The sequence below is a fragment of the Cnephaeus nilssonii genome (assembly GCF_951640355.1).
Source record: "Cnephaeus nilssonii genome assembly, chromosome: 21".
Classification (NCBI taxonomy): Eukaryota; Metazoa; Chordata; class Mammalia; order Chiroptera; family Vespertilionidae; genus Cnephaeus; species Cnephaeus nilssonii.
Window position 1 is genome coordinate 42004383 of NC_137092.1, and position 14548 is coordinate 42018930.

The 14548-nt window shown below is 61.2% G+C and overlaps 1 protein-coding gene across 2 annotated transcripts in view; it reads right to left on the minus strand.

Annotated features, from left to right (window-relative positions):
* PBX1 (PBX homeobox 1) overlaps positions 1-14548 on the minus strand; it is a 203267-nt gene that overhangs the window by 24442 nt on the left and 164277 nt on the right. For both annotated transcript variants that reach the window (XM_079761184.1, XM_079761185.1), the window contains 3 exons: positions 12986-13230; positions 6953-7143; positions 1560-1695 (listed from right to left, as the gene is read on the minus strand). In XM_079761184.1, coding sequence (XP_079617310.1) covers positions 1560-1695; positions 6953-7143; positions 12986-13230 — 572 coding nt within the window. The remainder of the gene's footprint in view (positions 1-1559; positions 1696-6952; positions 7144-12985; positions 13231-14548) is intronic.

The window sequence follows — 14548 nt, forward strand, 5'->3', positions numbered from 1 at the left end:
GAAGGTGGAGCCCTCGCTCCTCTGGAGAGACTCCGAGGGCATGTGAACCTGTGCCGCCTCCAGAGCCTGTGGGCACCGCGTGGAGCGTCCCTGTGAGGCTGATGCTCGGGGGAGTAGGTATGTCTGCGGCCGTGAACGTGGATGAGGTCACTCAGCACGCAGAACAGTGCTCGCCAAGCCCAGTGCAGGGAGAGCTGCTGGAACAGGTGCCCAGCCTCCCCGCCGCCCCTGAGATTTTGATTCAGGATTGGGAGGGGCAATTGTTAACGAAGAAAGAAGGGAGGGAGGGAGGGAGGGAGGGAGGGAGGGAGGGAGGGAGGGAGGGAGAGCCCTGGCTGGGAGTTAGGGACCTGGTCCACAGCTGGCGCCTGCCAAACACCCAGCAAACGCCGAGAAGTCACTTCTCCTTCCCCGTGGACCGAGGGTCTAGGTGCAGAGGAGAAGGGTTGGAGACGCAGACAAAGGACCCACCGCCCTTGCCCCCGGAGGGTGCTTCCTGGGCTGTCAGGACTGGAGATGACCTTCCTGGGTCAGTGCCTAAGGAAGGGGGAGCAGAAAAGGAGTGGGTCTTCCCACCTTATCTCGCTGGAAGGGTGTTGCTAACGCTGCTGCAAAATCACACAGCGTGTGGGGGAGCCCCTGGTGAGCTCGTCATCGGGATCCCCGGGGTGGAGACCGTGCTCTGGCCAGGCCTAATTCCGCTTGGCTAACCGCAGGCTGATGGGAGTGCGCCCTGCAGGGAGCACCGGGAGCCAGGACTCCGTTCAGGCAAGTACAGCGGCACAGCTTGTTCAAGAGGCCTGGCAGCTGTCCAGCGAACTCCCCACTACATCAGTTCCCCGCCCCACCCGCTACGGAGACCCATGTGGGTCTCTTCACGTGACATAATTCTGAGGAAATCTTTCTGCGGTAGATTTCAGACTCTCCCTCCTGGTCCCAGCTAGAGACCGGGGGTGGAATCCGAGGTTCCAACTGAGCGAGAAGTTCGCACGGACCCTCTTACATATGAATATTGCCCCCTCTCCTTCTCACACGAAGGAAGACTCGGGTCTGTGAACATCCCATATCCTGCATCTTGCCCTGACAACGGACACCTGTCACGTCATCGCTCCCGGGGGAGGAGCACTCGGAGGCGTGTGCGACCACTCCAGTGCACACCGGGGCGTTCATTCCCCACACCTTCGTCGGTGAGCAGAGAGAAGGCGCGTCTGTCCCTTTCACGTGAAAGTTCGTCCCCTGGCTCGCGGAGGTCCTGGGTGGGGCAGAAAGCGGGCTAAGGAATGGCCTGTGGCTGAGAAACTACAGGAGAGCTTTCCAAGGTCAAGTAAGCACCTCCGTGTGGAGGCAGCGGGCTGTCGGGGGAGGAACCCGAGCCCCGTTTCACAGCCCTCCACCGGGTCTTTGGTTCCAGCTGGTCCCTGGCCAGTCCCCCAGGCCCTGGCCGAAGCGCCCTATTCACACAGAGCAGGCTGACCCCGCTGTCTCCGGGCTTCAGCTGCGAGAGCCTGCGGACCCCGAGGCTGAGTGCCGCCCCCAGGCGCAGGCTGAGCCGGCCTCACCTGGGACACGGTGATGCCGCACTTCTTGGCCAGCTCCTCTTTGGCTTCCTCACTGGGGTAAGGGTTGCTGAGATGGGAATAGAAATATTCATTCAGGATTTCCGTCGCCTGCTTGTTGAAATTCCGTCTCTTCCGCCTGCATGGGAGAAAGGGAGCAGAGAGACACAAAAACGCGTTCACACCAAATTCACACCCACAGGGAGAGGAGGGTCCACGGGGAGAAGACACGGTTTCGGGCGGCTGTGCCCAGGGGCTGGCTGCCACAACCATCACACACCCACCCACTGTGAGACACCACGGGGCCCAGAGGAGGGCCTGGCGCGCAGAAGGGCCCCGGAGCGAAGCGGCACCTCCAGGTACGAACAGCCCTAAATGGCAGAGGAGACGCCCCTGACTTCTTTCCTGCCACACAGGTGGCTGAGCGGGACCACTTTTTGAATAAAAGCGTTTTTCTGCCCTTAAAAAAAGTGCTAATCGAACTAATTTAAAGTGAGAATTCCTTCACTGCCTCCTCCCGGAAGGCCTTGGGCGGGGACACGGCCACTGCAGACTGGGTCGTCCCCCCACCTGAGCGGGGTCTCCTTCTTTGGATAAAATGAGCTCATTTGCTTTTCTTGCTTCTGTCAAAAGCTTTTCCTTATGGACAAGATGCCCAGAACGGCCCTGGTTGTGCCAGGATAGAATTTCCCAATTTAGCCAACAGAAAGCGCGTACCACCTTGCTAGACAGGAAATTCAGCTAATATTGTGTTTTCAGGGTCCCGCGTGGATTAATTAACACAATGAAGTGCCTGATTTTACCGGGTGAGCACCATCTGTCCACAGGTATGAGCCACATCTGTCCAGACACTGGCAAGACCGAGCCACTCTCCCAATCACGCTGGGTTTCTGGGTCACCCGCCTCAGAACTGGGCAGATTGAATTAGAAACCCAACTGAAAAGCAGGCAAGTGTCTGAAGCTCCCGCATGATGGGATCTGGGGGAAGGGCCGTGCTACCTCGCTCCCTAGCTTGTCCTGGCATCACCTCTGGCTTCCTCTTGGCCGGAGAAGACAGCTGTCCGGGCCGGGGCCCTGCGCCCCGAGGGCTGCCCTGATGGGGAGAGCCTGAGCCTCGCTGTGTGAATGAGGGGTAATCTCCCGGAGGCCTCACCCGTGGTAGGCCTGCTCTGCTCCTTCCCGGCGGTGTCAGCCTAGGCCACACAGCCCAGGCCGGCGAACCCCGGGGCCAGGATTGGTCAGGATCTAAGAAACCGAGTGAAATGACACACTTCCTGGGATAGGTGCTCGGCCGCAGACACCGGCTACTCGCTTTGGCTTGAAGTGCTATCAGCCAATCAAACCTCGGAGAGTCGGTCTTTAGGTTTTGAATTTAAGGAATATGGACATGGGTGATTTATTCCCAGATAAATGCAGCATATTAGGGAAAAACTCCTTGAATCTGAGAGATTTTAGAGTGGGACACGTAGGCACTGTGGACTTATGCTGCTAAGCACCATACATGCTGTCCCCTAACCAAAACCCTACCCCTAACACTACCCTTGACTCTACCCTGACTCTACCCCAACCCTAACCCTACCCCTAACACTACCCCTGACTCTACCCCTACCCCAACCCTAACCCTAGCCTTAGCCCTACCCTTAACACTACCCCTAGCCCTACCCCTAACACTACCCCAGACTCTACCCCAATCCCAACCCTAACCCTACTCCTACCCCTAACACTACCCCTAGCCCTACCCCTAACACTACCCCAGACTCTACCCCTACCCCAACCCTAACCCTACCCCTACCCCTAACACTACCCCTGACTCTACCCCAACCCTAACCTTAACCCTAGCCTTACCCTTACCCCTAACACTACCCCTACTCCTATCCCTAACACTACCCCTGACTCTACTCCTACCCAACCCTAACTCTAGCCCTACCCCTACCCCTTAACAGCTCTGGCTTTCCAGGGGGTTCCATCCTGTCCCTGGTGCCATTCCCCTCAATCCTAGCCCTGCTCACACAACTTCGCCCAGCCACACCACATGTGCCCTGCTCCCCAAAGACACTCCTGGCTTCCACACTCTGCCTTCCCACCCACCGTGCCTTTCGCACCAGCCTGTGCACAGGTGTGTGTCTCCCAACTGCCGGCAGCCCCACAGGGAGGGGCTGTTCCATGCTCATCTGAAACCGAGGGCCCAGGCCAGTGAGCACTCAGGCAGCGCTGCGTGGCCGCTGCAGGGCACTGCCGTCCACGGCTCCTGCCACGCTGACCTCACGCTTCTCTGAGACTCAGGACGGTGCCCCCCCCCCGGCCCCTCCCGGGCACGCGGGGTTGGCAGTTGTGTCCCAGGATTCACGGGCGGTTCTGCGTGGCATCTAAGAGCCCCTGTGCCGTGAGTGAGCTCCCGAAGGCTGGACCCACGTAGCCTTTCTCATCTTTGCTGCTCCAGTGCTAACTCAGCAGCTGGCTGCGAGCAAGAACTCTGTTCGATGAACAACTCCACCTCTGCAGAGCCCTTCTGGCGGCCTCCCGGTCCCTCCTCTTCCACGGCCCCGTCCCGGGTCCCTTTCTGCAGCCCCTCTCTCGGGGGAGGCGCACACGACACCTCGCACCATGGTGACGTTCTTGCTGTTCTCGCCAGCAAAATGGTATCGAAAAGATTCCAGACAGTCATTAAGAGCAGTGGTCGCCAACCTTTCGGACCTCACGGACCACCGGTCGGCGACTGCTGATTAAGAGGGTTTACAAGTTCTCTCTCTTTTAACTACAAAGAAAAGGAGGAGAGTTCGGATTCTGAGCGCTAGCTTGCTAGGTCTTCTAGGTCTTCGTGCTTGGCGCCCTGTCCATAAACCGCTTTAATCTCCACACTTTCCCAGCACGAGGCGTGGTACAGGGCATGAGACGATGAACACTGAATGGATGAGTGAATTAATGGGTGAGTGGAGTTTTTAAGCCACCATTTTCTGGCTCAGTTAAGCCAACGTAAGGCAGAGAAAAAGGAAATGACTTGCGTGGATGAAACCTGGGCAGAGCTCAGGGAAGAGGGGGAAGGCGGATTCTACGGAGCCTGTGGGACCCGCGCCCACAGCTCCTGGGAGTGGGAGGGGGGGTGAGGGGGGGTGCTGAGAGCAGCGCAGGCTCTGGTCCTCGGATGGGAGTCCATGGAGAGGGGCCCTGGGCTAACGCTTGCCACGGCAGGACCCTCCTGCGGCCGGCTGTGTGGGCCGCCTGCTGGAGGGGCGGCTCCCAGAGCCTGGACCTGCCCCCGAGTTGTGGGAATGAACTCCGCTCCGTGGAGCGGGTTTGGAAGAGACCCCGCGCCTCAGGTGAGTCTGGCCTCGGCCGGCACCTGGGTCACAGCTTGGCGACCCCAGGCAGCAGGGACGGTGAGGCATGTGCCATGTTAGGGGACAACAGAGAGCGAACACAGGGGTGTACACAGCACAGCAGGAACGCTCATGTCTACATGTATGGTGACCTAGCACACACGCGTCCCCCTTGCATGTTCCCCTCCCTGGGGACCTCTCTGCTGAGCCCCGCAGCCTGGCCCGCTGCAGCGGGAAGAGGCCACGGCTGCCCGGCAGGCCGCCGCACGCTGTGTTTGCGCTCGGAAAGCCATTGGCTCGGCCCGGGACGGCGTTGGGGTTACATTCTTTCACTGACACCAAATACCCCCCAGAATAAACGCCAAGGACGGCTGGCTCAGCTGTGCTCGCTGGGACCGTGGCTCAGAGGCCACGACTCAGAGGTCGCAACCCAAGCAGGAAGACGTCCCCGGGAGGGACGGTCCCGGGCCGAAGGGAACGTCGGCGTGAAGGCCATGGGCGCCGAGGCCCTGGCTTTGCAGCAGGATTGCGGCAAGAACAGTCTGGGCACCGGCCTGCCCCTCCCCCGCCTCCTTTCTTGAAAAGAACTCAGTTTGGGTCCAACTTCTCCTTTTTCAGGATCTGCCAACGTAAATACCAACTCCGGCCTTCTAACGAGGGGCGTTGCCATGGGGATGGCAGAGTGCGGCTGCACTCAGGGAGGGACCTCACAGGCCGCCCTGCGAGGAACAGCCCGCGTGAGAGAAGCCGGGCTGGCGGCCTTGGAGGAGGGGGACGCAGGGTCCTGCCTCGGGGACCCCCCTCCCCACTCGTCGGCACGCCCGGCCGGGAAAAGCCATCCTCAGTTTTACTTTCTCGTGGCTATTCCGCCGGCCCAGAGGCAGGCTGCTGGCTGGCGTCCTCACACTACGCTCCAGGGCCCACAACACACCGAACAACAGGGAGTGAGGAGAGGCCCGGCCCGTGGGCGGCAAAGGCCACGATGGAGCGGAAACACACGATTCCAGGGGAGACAAATGCAAAGACAGCAGCCAGTCTGTCTGAAAAAACTGTGACCGTGAAACGGTGCACCCCCCCGCCCCCCTGACACATCTGACTGTTGATTAATAAAAATCGGGGATTGGGCTTGTCTTCCGAAAATGACACAAGGAAGGTGACTGCCTTCGTGGGAGAGGCCCCTGGGGACGAGGTGCAGCCAGCAAGGCAGCCTCTCGAGGGGCGCCTGCGAGGTCACACGGTGCCCCCCGCAGCAGGCGCAATCCCCACGCCGTCCGGCGGGGAACGTGCGCCGGGGAAGTCCAGCGCTGCCCGAACCCTCTGGTCTGGGGAGGAGAGGCTGAGAGCCTGTGGCTTGTCACCTGTTCTCAGGTTCAGTCTTAAAGGGCCTTTGCATCCATGGTTTCAACTGAATTATTTGAACTCACACGAGGTCCTGAGCAGCAATCCCAAATGAAACAAGGGCCTGAGCCACGGTTCGGCCCCTGGACCAGTCCTCGCTCCCTGTGCCCCCGGGACCGGGTCTCACCGTCTGTTCTCCTAGCCTCAGCCTGGAGCATGGCACGTGGGGATTGGCCTGCACATGGCCGGGAGGGATCCCAGCTCTCAAACGGAACTGCCTTATGGGCCCACAGAGCCGGTCCCTGCCTGGCCGGGCGCTCAGGGGGTGAGAGCGTCGTACCCCATACACCAAGGTTGTGGGTTCCATCCCTGGTCAGGGCACATACAGAATCAACTAATGGATCAAGTATGAATATGCAAAAATGGGTGGAACAACAAATCAATCTCTCTCTCTCTCTCTCTCTCTCTCTCTCTCTCTCAAATCAATAAATTAAAAAGAGGAGGTCCCCAGTGGTAGGACAAAGTCCTGCCTTTGCTGTCACTGTAGCCACGTTGTCCTTGCTCCGGGATGGACACCCCCCCCCCCCCCCCCCCCGCCAGCCCCACGCTTCCTGCAGCTCTGGCCACAGCGGCCTCCCTGGCCCACGCCCTTCCTCGGCTCCCTGGGGAAACCGGGGCCTGGAGCAGGACCCAGCCCCAGCCCCCTGGACACTCCCAGAGGCCAGGCCGAGGGCGACTCACCGCGCGTCCAGGAACCGGGAGCGCAGGATCATGACGGCCTCGCACGTGCTCTGCTTGAGCTGCATCTGGATGGAGCTGAACTTGCGGTGGATGATGCTCACCATCCGCTCGATCTCCTTCGGGGAGATGGGCCTGGTCCGGCTCTGCTCGCGCAGCAGGTTCATCACGTGGGTGGTGAACTCGTTGCAGGCCTGCGGGGACAGGACACACAGGTGAGGGGTGGGGGGGGGGGCTGTGCGGCACCCCGGGGTGTGTGTGCAGGGACGCTGCGGGGACAGGACACTCAGGTGAGGGGTGGGAGGGGGGAGGGCTGTGCGGCACCCCGGGGTGTGTGTGCAGGGACGCTGCGGGGACAGGACACGCAGGTGAGGGGTGGGAGGGGGGAGGGCTGTGCGGCACCCCGGGGTGTGTGTGCAGGGACGCTGCGGGGACAGGACACGCAGGTGAGGGGTGGGAGGGGGGAGGGCTGTGCGGCACCCCGGGGTGTGTGTGCAGGGACGCTGCGGGGACAGGACACGCAGGTGAGGGGTGGGAGGGGGGAGGGCTGTGCGGCACCCCGGGGTGTGTGTGCAGGGACGCTGCGGGGACAGGACACGCAGGTGAGGGGTGGGAGGGGGGAGGGCTGTGCGGCACCCCGGGGTGTGTGTGCAGGGACGCTGCGGGGACAGGACACGCAGGTGAGGGGTGGGAGGGGGGAGGGCTGTGCGGCACCCCGGGGTGTGTGTGCAGGGACGCTGCGGGGACAGGACACGCAGGTGAGGGGTGGGAGGGGGGAGGGATGTGCGGCACCCCGGGATGTGTGTGCAGGGACGCACTGGGTGTTGGTGGCATTTTGACAAATCGGAGGCACAGACTAAGTGACGGCTGGAAACCCATCAGCCCTGACGCTAACCTTGGGCCACATATAGATTTTAAGAGAAAAGAAAATTCTTAATCATGATTTTTTTCCTCATGATTTTACTACTGTGAAAGACAAGAAGATAACTTCAGTGTAAAATGCACGTCACAACCCTTCACCCCGGTGTTCACAGCCACAGAGAGTTTGGGGTCACAAAAGCACGTCCTGCCTTGTCCACGGAAGGGTAGGATCCTGGGATTCTAAGCTTTTCCATCAATCCATTTCCACTCCTACTTTCATTACGAGGAGTCCCTCCTCGCTGGCTCTGGGAGGCCCCGTGTCCACAACGCGGGGGGCCCACAGGCACAGCCTCACCACGGGGCTTGGAGGGTTCAGGGGCTCGCCCTGCAGACAAGAGCCTAGCAGGGTGTGACCGCGGTGCCCTCGGGCGCAGGCATCCTGGCCCGCCCCTCTGACTCGCTGCCCTTTCTTTCAGTTTCGGTCCTTATCCCCTGCAGCCAGGTATCCCAGCTCGGCACTCAGTAAAGCACTCTCGTCAGCACCTGCTCCCAGGTGAGCTCACGCACTGTCGTCAAAGCGGATTCCCTGTGCACAGGAAAAGGCAGCAGGCTGCTGTGGGAACCCGAGACTCAGAGGTGCAGCCCCATCTTAACCACGGAATGCATTCGTGATCGGCAACAGGCGTTGCCACGTTTCGGCAGCACGAAGCCCTCCTGTTGGTCAGTGATGCAGCGACAGTCCCGGCCGCTGCCCCTCCCCGAGCGATCCTCTGAGCGTGGCTGCCCAAAGCTACGCAGAGATGCATCCTCTGGGCCTGGGAGGCTGGCCTTGACCTGCCTCCTTGCAGATTTGGGTGAACCCTGTCGCCACCCAGAGCTCCTCTATTCGTTTGGGTGGGCACGATCATTCCTGACCCTCTAGCGAGCCTGGCAGTGCCCACACTCCTGAGCCGTGCCCTGCGGATGGGGCCCGTCGCTGGGACACAGCTGAGGCCGAGGAGGAGTCCCCTCCGGCTCCCTTGGCTGAGGGCCTTCGGGAGTCACCCAACTTCACGTCTCTGCCTCATCTTCCTGATGAGGGACGTGGGTGACAACACCCCCCTCGGAGGCGGCGAGCATGAACTGAGCTACTGTATTCGTGTAGGGCCATCTCAACGTGTATCACCATCTCTTCAAAGACCGATACCTCAGGGACCCGATGTATTATCACAGCTGGGTGAGCTCCTCCAGCCCTCAGCCTCCCTCCTGGTAAAACAAAAGGGCTTCTACTCTGCAGACACCTGCTGAGGACAAATCCATGGACAATGGGGTCCAGGTGGCCTCTGCTCGCCACTAAGATGCTACCATAGAAACAGGCTCTATATTATAAGTTTCTTCTGCCCTGAACCACCCCACTCCGTGTACAGAAAAGGGGGTAAACCCGGCAGTGAGCTGTGGGACTCCAGGAGGCTCGGGGTGGGGTGCGGGTTTGGGGCAGCAGCCGCAGCTTTCCACAGCCCCACCTTGGGGGCCGGTGAGGAGGCATTGCCAAGGGCACTGGCTCCCACCATGAAGCTACAGGGCGCGGCCAAAATGAATGTCTTCGTTGCTGAGGATAAAAGTACTCACACTGCCTTTCCCGGGCCTCCCGCTCAGACACAGGCAGACAGGGGGCCCCCACCGATTGCCCAGGGGCAGCCACACAGCTGCTGGCCAGCTGCTTGGACGTGCAGCCAGCAGCGTACGGCGTTCCAAGTCCGGGAAGACGGACAGAACATCCCGGCCCAGATCTCTCCAGACTTCAACTGCCTGCACGCCTTCTCCATCCCCCAGACTCAGCCCTGGTGCTGGGCTGCCCCCTCAGAACCAGGGCCGGTTACAAAGGCCAATCAGTGCAACCCACACAGGTGGGCGGTTTCTGGGACGGAGGGCACTGCTGGAGGTCAAGGTCGGTCCCTTCCCGGAGCCAGCGCTGCAGCGGCCCCCGGGTGGCGGTCTCTGAAAGGCTGTTCCTGGGAGAGCAAAGGCCTCTGAGAAAGTCTGGCTCCGCCCTGGATCCGCCTTACATCCACCTTCTCCCCTTAGCCCTTCCCGGGAGGGGAGGCCACTCTCATCGGGGTGCGAGTGACCAGCCCAGGTCAGCCTTGGAGACTGGCCGTCCACGTCCCGGCAGCACTGCTTACAGAAGCTGGGAGCCTGCAAAGCCAAGGGAGCCCCATTTTCTGAAGAAAGCACACGGGCCAACCCCCAGGTTCCCGCCATGGCGGTTTTGTCAGAACAGCCAGCTCCCCAGGCCTCCGCCTCAGAGTGGCTGCTGAAACCGTGTACCAACCCCGTCTCACGAACAAGACAATTCCTCCCCTTCTTTCTGAGGAGCCCTCCAGCAGCTGCCGGACCAGTCATCGGTGGGCAGTGCGTGCAGGCCGCTGTGGTGGCTGGAGGGGTGGGGCGCGAGGGGGAGGGGCGTTACGGGAAGCCCTCAGGGCTCCTTACACCTGGTTCTCTACCAGCAACAAACTAAAATCAAAACAACACACACAACAAAAGCAGCTGTTAAAGAGTCAACTTGATCATTGCATCCAGGTACCAACACAATTTCCTCTGCTGAGCTGTCCTATTTTTCAAAAAGCCGCCAGGAGGAATGGCCACAGAAAAACGAGTGAGATGGGTCTCAGTGAGACCAGCTAGAAGGCCAACGGCACAGGCATAGTCCCCTGCGAGCTGCTATTCGCTATAATAAACAACACAACTAATCTGAATGCGAGATCAGGCACCCAGAGTGTGCTAAGCGGTATTGGCTCTCACCGGAAATGCCCACGTGATCAGGCGGTGATTTCTTAGTCCTTCTTGAGAGTGATGACCAGGGACCATTCCCACCACACGTGAGCGCGGACTCTGTGACGGCGGGCTCCCCGGGAGCGCCCAGGACCCAGCACCTCTGTCAGGGGGTGCAGGTACCTGCCTGAGGAGCTGCTGAGGGCCTGGGGCCAGCAAGCAGTTCACAGAGCCACAGAGGGCAGGCTGACCCCTTCGTGGTCATAGCCCGGCCCCGGGGCAACCTGCCCACGCGGGCTGAGCCCCAGGCACATCACCTGACCTTTGACCTCCGTTTCCTCACTGTACCAAAGGAGAGGATGACAGTACCTGTCCCGGGCCCCCAAGCACAGAATTCCCTGGAGGAAATGCGGTAGCCGTGGCTTCCTCGCTTGGGGTGACAGAGGGGTGATGGGTTAAATCAGGAAGTCAGTTCTGTGCTGAGAACAAAGCCAGTTCCCAATACCTTCCCGTCTAACATCCACTCCAGGGCTGGTGCAGGGGGGCGGGGGGGGGGGGGGCGCACTCCGGGCTCTCCTGGGCCCGGGAGCTCGGAGTGAGTTCCCTGGATGCCAGGCCAGGCAGTTATGCCAGAGACAGGCTGACTGGTGGAGGGAAGGAGGCAGCCAGAGCCGGGAACCTTGGTAGGAAATGTCCCGTGTCTTCCCCAGGTGCCCCATTGCTCAGGGCGACTGCCCTCTGGCTCCTGCGTCAGCCAGCTCTCCACGCACACCCTGGGCTCAGAGTGTACACAAGCCAACCCGTGGAGGGCCGTGGTTCTGTCCGAGAAGGCAGGGTGACCGCTGGCTCCCTGGCTGAGCCTCCCACCCGTCTGCTTCACCAGGCCTGGCCCCAGCGCCAGTTTATCTCATTAACGAAGGTTCTTAGCAGAAATCCAATTCAAAGGTAGGTAGGTCTGAGTACAACAATGAAACTTCTTCACTTTAACTTTTTAAATACTTATTTCTACTTTAAAATTTAAATTGTCTATTAAGTTTGCATCTGCCTTCCACCTAGACAGTCATAAGTGGACTGGAGGGCAGGATCTTTCCCTTTTGCTCTTCCTCCCTCTTCCTGTGGGACCCGAGGAAGGAGAGGAAGCCCGGGACCTGACAGTCAAGGGAGGAAGTCAGCTGTGGTGTCAGGACAAGGCTGCCGCCAAGGCGGGAAACAGACATCTGTCAATCAATGAGGGAAGGCTGGTCTGGGGACTCCTGGACGTGGGACTGCTCCTGCCAGCCATGGAGACAGCGTGATGTGTGAGTGTGTCACTGGTCAGCCAGTGTGAGTGTGTATGAGTAACTGTGTCTGTGAGTGTGTGTGTGAATGCGTGTGTGTGAGTGCATGTGTGTGTGAGCATGTGTGACTGCGTCTGTGAGAGACTGAGTGTGAGTGCATGTGTGTGAGATTGTGATTGTGTGTGTGACTGAGTGTGTGAGAGTGTATAAGTGTGTGTGTGAGATTGTGACATTTTGTGTGTGACTGAGTGTGAGTGTGTGAGTGAATGCATGTGTGTGAGATTGTGAGGTTGTGTGCGTGTGTGACTGAGTGTGAGTGTGTGAGAGTGAATGCATGTGTGTGAGATTGTGAGGTTATATGTGTGACTGGCTGTGAGTGTGAGAGAGTGAGTGTATGTGTGTGCAAGTGCATGTGTGTGTGTGAGCATGCGGTGTGCAGAGGGAGGGTCTCAGCTGGAGGAGCCCTCTCGATGAGAATCCTTACCCTCACTGATGCCTCTGCCCTCGCAGCCGCTCCCACCCTTTCCTGTAACAGCTCGACTCCAAGTGCTCAGCTCTTTGCACAACCGCCACCTGGGGCAGTTGTGGAACACTGGGTCCTGCACACCACTGCAGGGAACACACTCACTCCCACACACACGCACACACGGTCACACAGGCCCCACACCACTGCAGGGAACACACTCACTCCCACACACACGCACACACGGTCACACAGGCCCCACACCACTGCAGGGAACACACTCACTCCCACACACACGCACACACGGTCACACAGGCCCCACACCACTGCAGGGAACACACTCACTCCCACACACACGCACACACGGTCACACAGGCCCCACACCACTGCAGGGGACACACTCACTCCCACACACACACACACACACGGTCACACAGGCCCCACACCACTGCAGGGGACACACTCACTCCCACACACATGCACACACGGTCACACAGGCCCCACACCATTGCAGGGGGCAGGATTGGAATCCACGTCAGTCTGACTCCAGGATCCCAGAGACCCTGCTCTGTTCAGGGGGCGGGGAAGTGCCCACCCGCGCATGCCCTGCGTGATGTGGAAGGAAGGCGTGCTGGACTGCAGGTGACGGAGTCTGGGCGGAGGAGGCCCGGCGGGCATTACCTGCTCGTACTTCTCCAGCTCCGTGTGGTAGATCTGTCGGATCTGCGACAGCTTGGCTCTGTAGTCCGAGTGCTCCACCGAGTTGTCAGAACCGGCCCCTCCAGAGGCCGCTGCGGCCGCCGCTGCCGCCGCCGAGCCGCCCCCCTTCTCGGGACCCGCCACGCCCTCTGCCAGCAGCATGTTGTCCAGTCGCATCAGCTGGGGGTCTGTGGGCTCCTCTTCCTGGGCGCCCCGGATGCTCAGAACTGCAGGGAGACAGAGAGGGGCGTTAGTGGGCACCAAACGGGGAAAACCAGAGCTGAAAGCACCCACAGTGCCTGGGGCGGCGAAGGGCGGGGCTGCGGGCGCCTGCAGTGTGGGGCCCGGGCGGTGAAGGGCGGGGCTGCGGGCGCCTGCAGTGTGGGGCCCGGGCGGTGAAGGGCGGGGCTGCGGGCGCCTGCAGTGTGGGGCCGGGCAGTGAAGGGCAGGGCTGCGGGCGCCTGCAGTGTGGTGTCCGGGCAGTGAAGGGCGGGGCTGCGGGCGCCTGCAGTGTGGGGCCCAGGCAGGTGAAGGGCGGGGCTGCGGGCGCCTGCAGTGTGGTGCCCGGGCAGTGAAGGGCAGGGCTGCGGGCGCCTGCAGTGTGGGGCCCGGGCAGTGAAGGGCGGGGCTGCGGGCGCCTGCAGTGTGGGGCCCGGGCGGTGAAGGGCGGGGCTGCGGGCGCCTGCAGTGTGGTGCCCGGGCAGTGAAGGGCGGGGCTGCGGGCGCCTGCAGTGTGGGGCCGGGCAGTGAAGGGCGGGGCTGCGGGCGCCTGCAGTGTGGGGCCCGGGCGGCGAAGGGCGGGGCTGCGGGCGCCTGCAGTGTGGGGCGCCTGCAGTGTGGGGCCGGGCAGTGAAGGGCGGGGCTGCGGGCGCCTGCAGTGTGGGGCCCGGGCAGTGAAGGGTGGGGAGAGGGTGGACTAAGGGACGGAGTGATCTAGTTGGTCAGCAGGGCAGCGGGTGGTTCCTTCACCCCTGGCACACCCTGCACCCGACAGACACACAGCTCAGTGCACCCAGCAAGGGTGCCCGCAGCCAGGTCTTTGTGGAGAGGGAACCTGGGAAGAACGTCCAGTGAGCAAACATGGGAAGCCGCTGGATGGCGCAGGAAAGGAGGGGAGTGACGGAGGCCCGCGGGGCAGCAGTCCCGTTTGTCCACACGTTGGGGATGGGCTGGCAGGGTCCCGTGACCCATGGAGACGAGCCACTGGACCAGCGGGGGCAAGAGCTGGCTCAGGGAGGGGAGGGGTGCGCCTGGTGAGCCCAGGGGGTGTGCCGGGGAAGGGCTGTATCTAACGCAGCGAGAACCAGCCAGAAGGGTGGCTCTCAGGAAGCCCGCTCCTGCATCACACCCTGAGGCACGCCGGCCGTGCAGTGGGCCGCGCGGACCCGGGTGGCCCTCGGAGCGGGGGGTAAGAGGCGTGATAGAGAAACAGCAGTCAGCTGCCTCCCATACATGCCCCGACCAAGATCGAACCCGCAATCTAGGAATATGCCCCGACCGACCGGGACGCGAATCTTTCGGTGCGTGGGACGCCGCTCCAGCCAC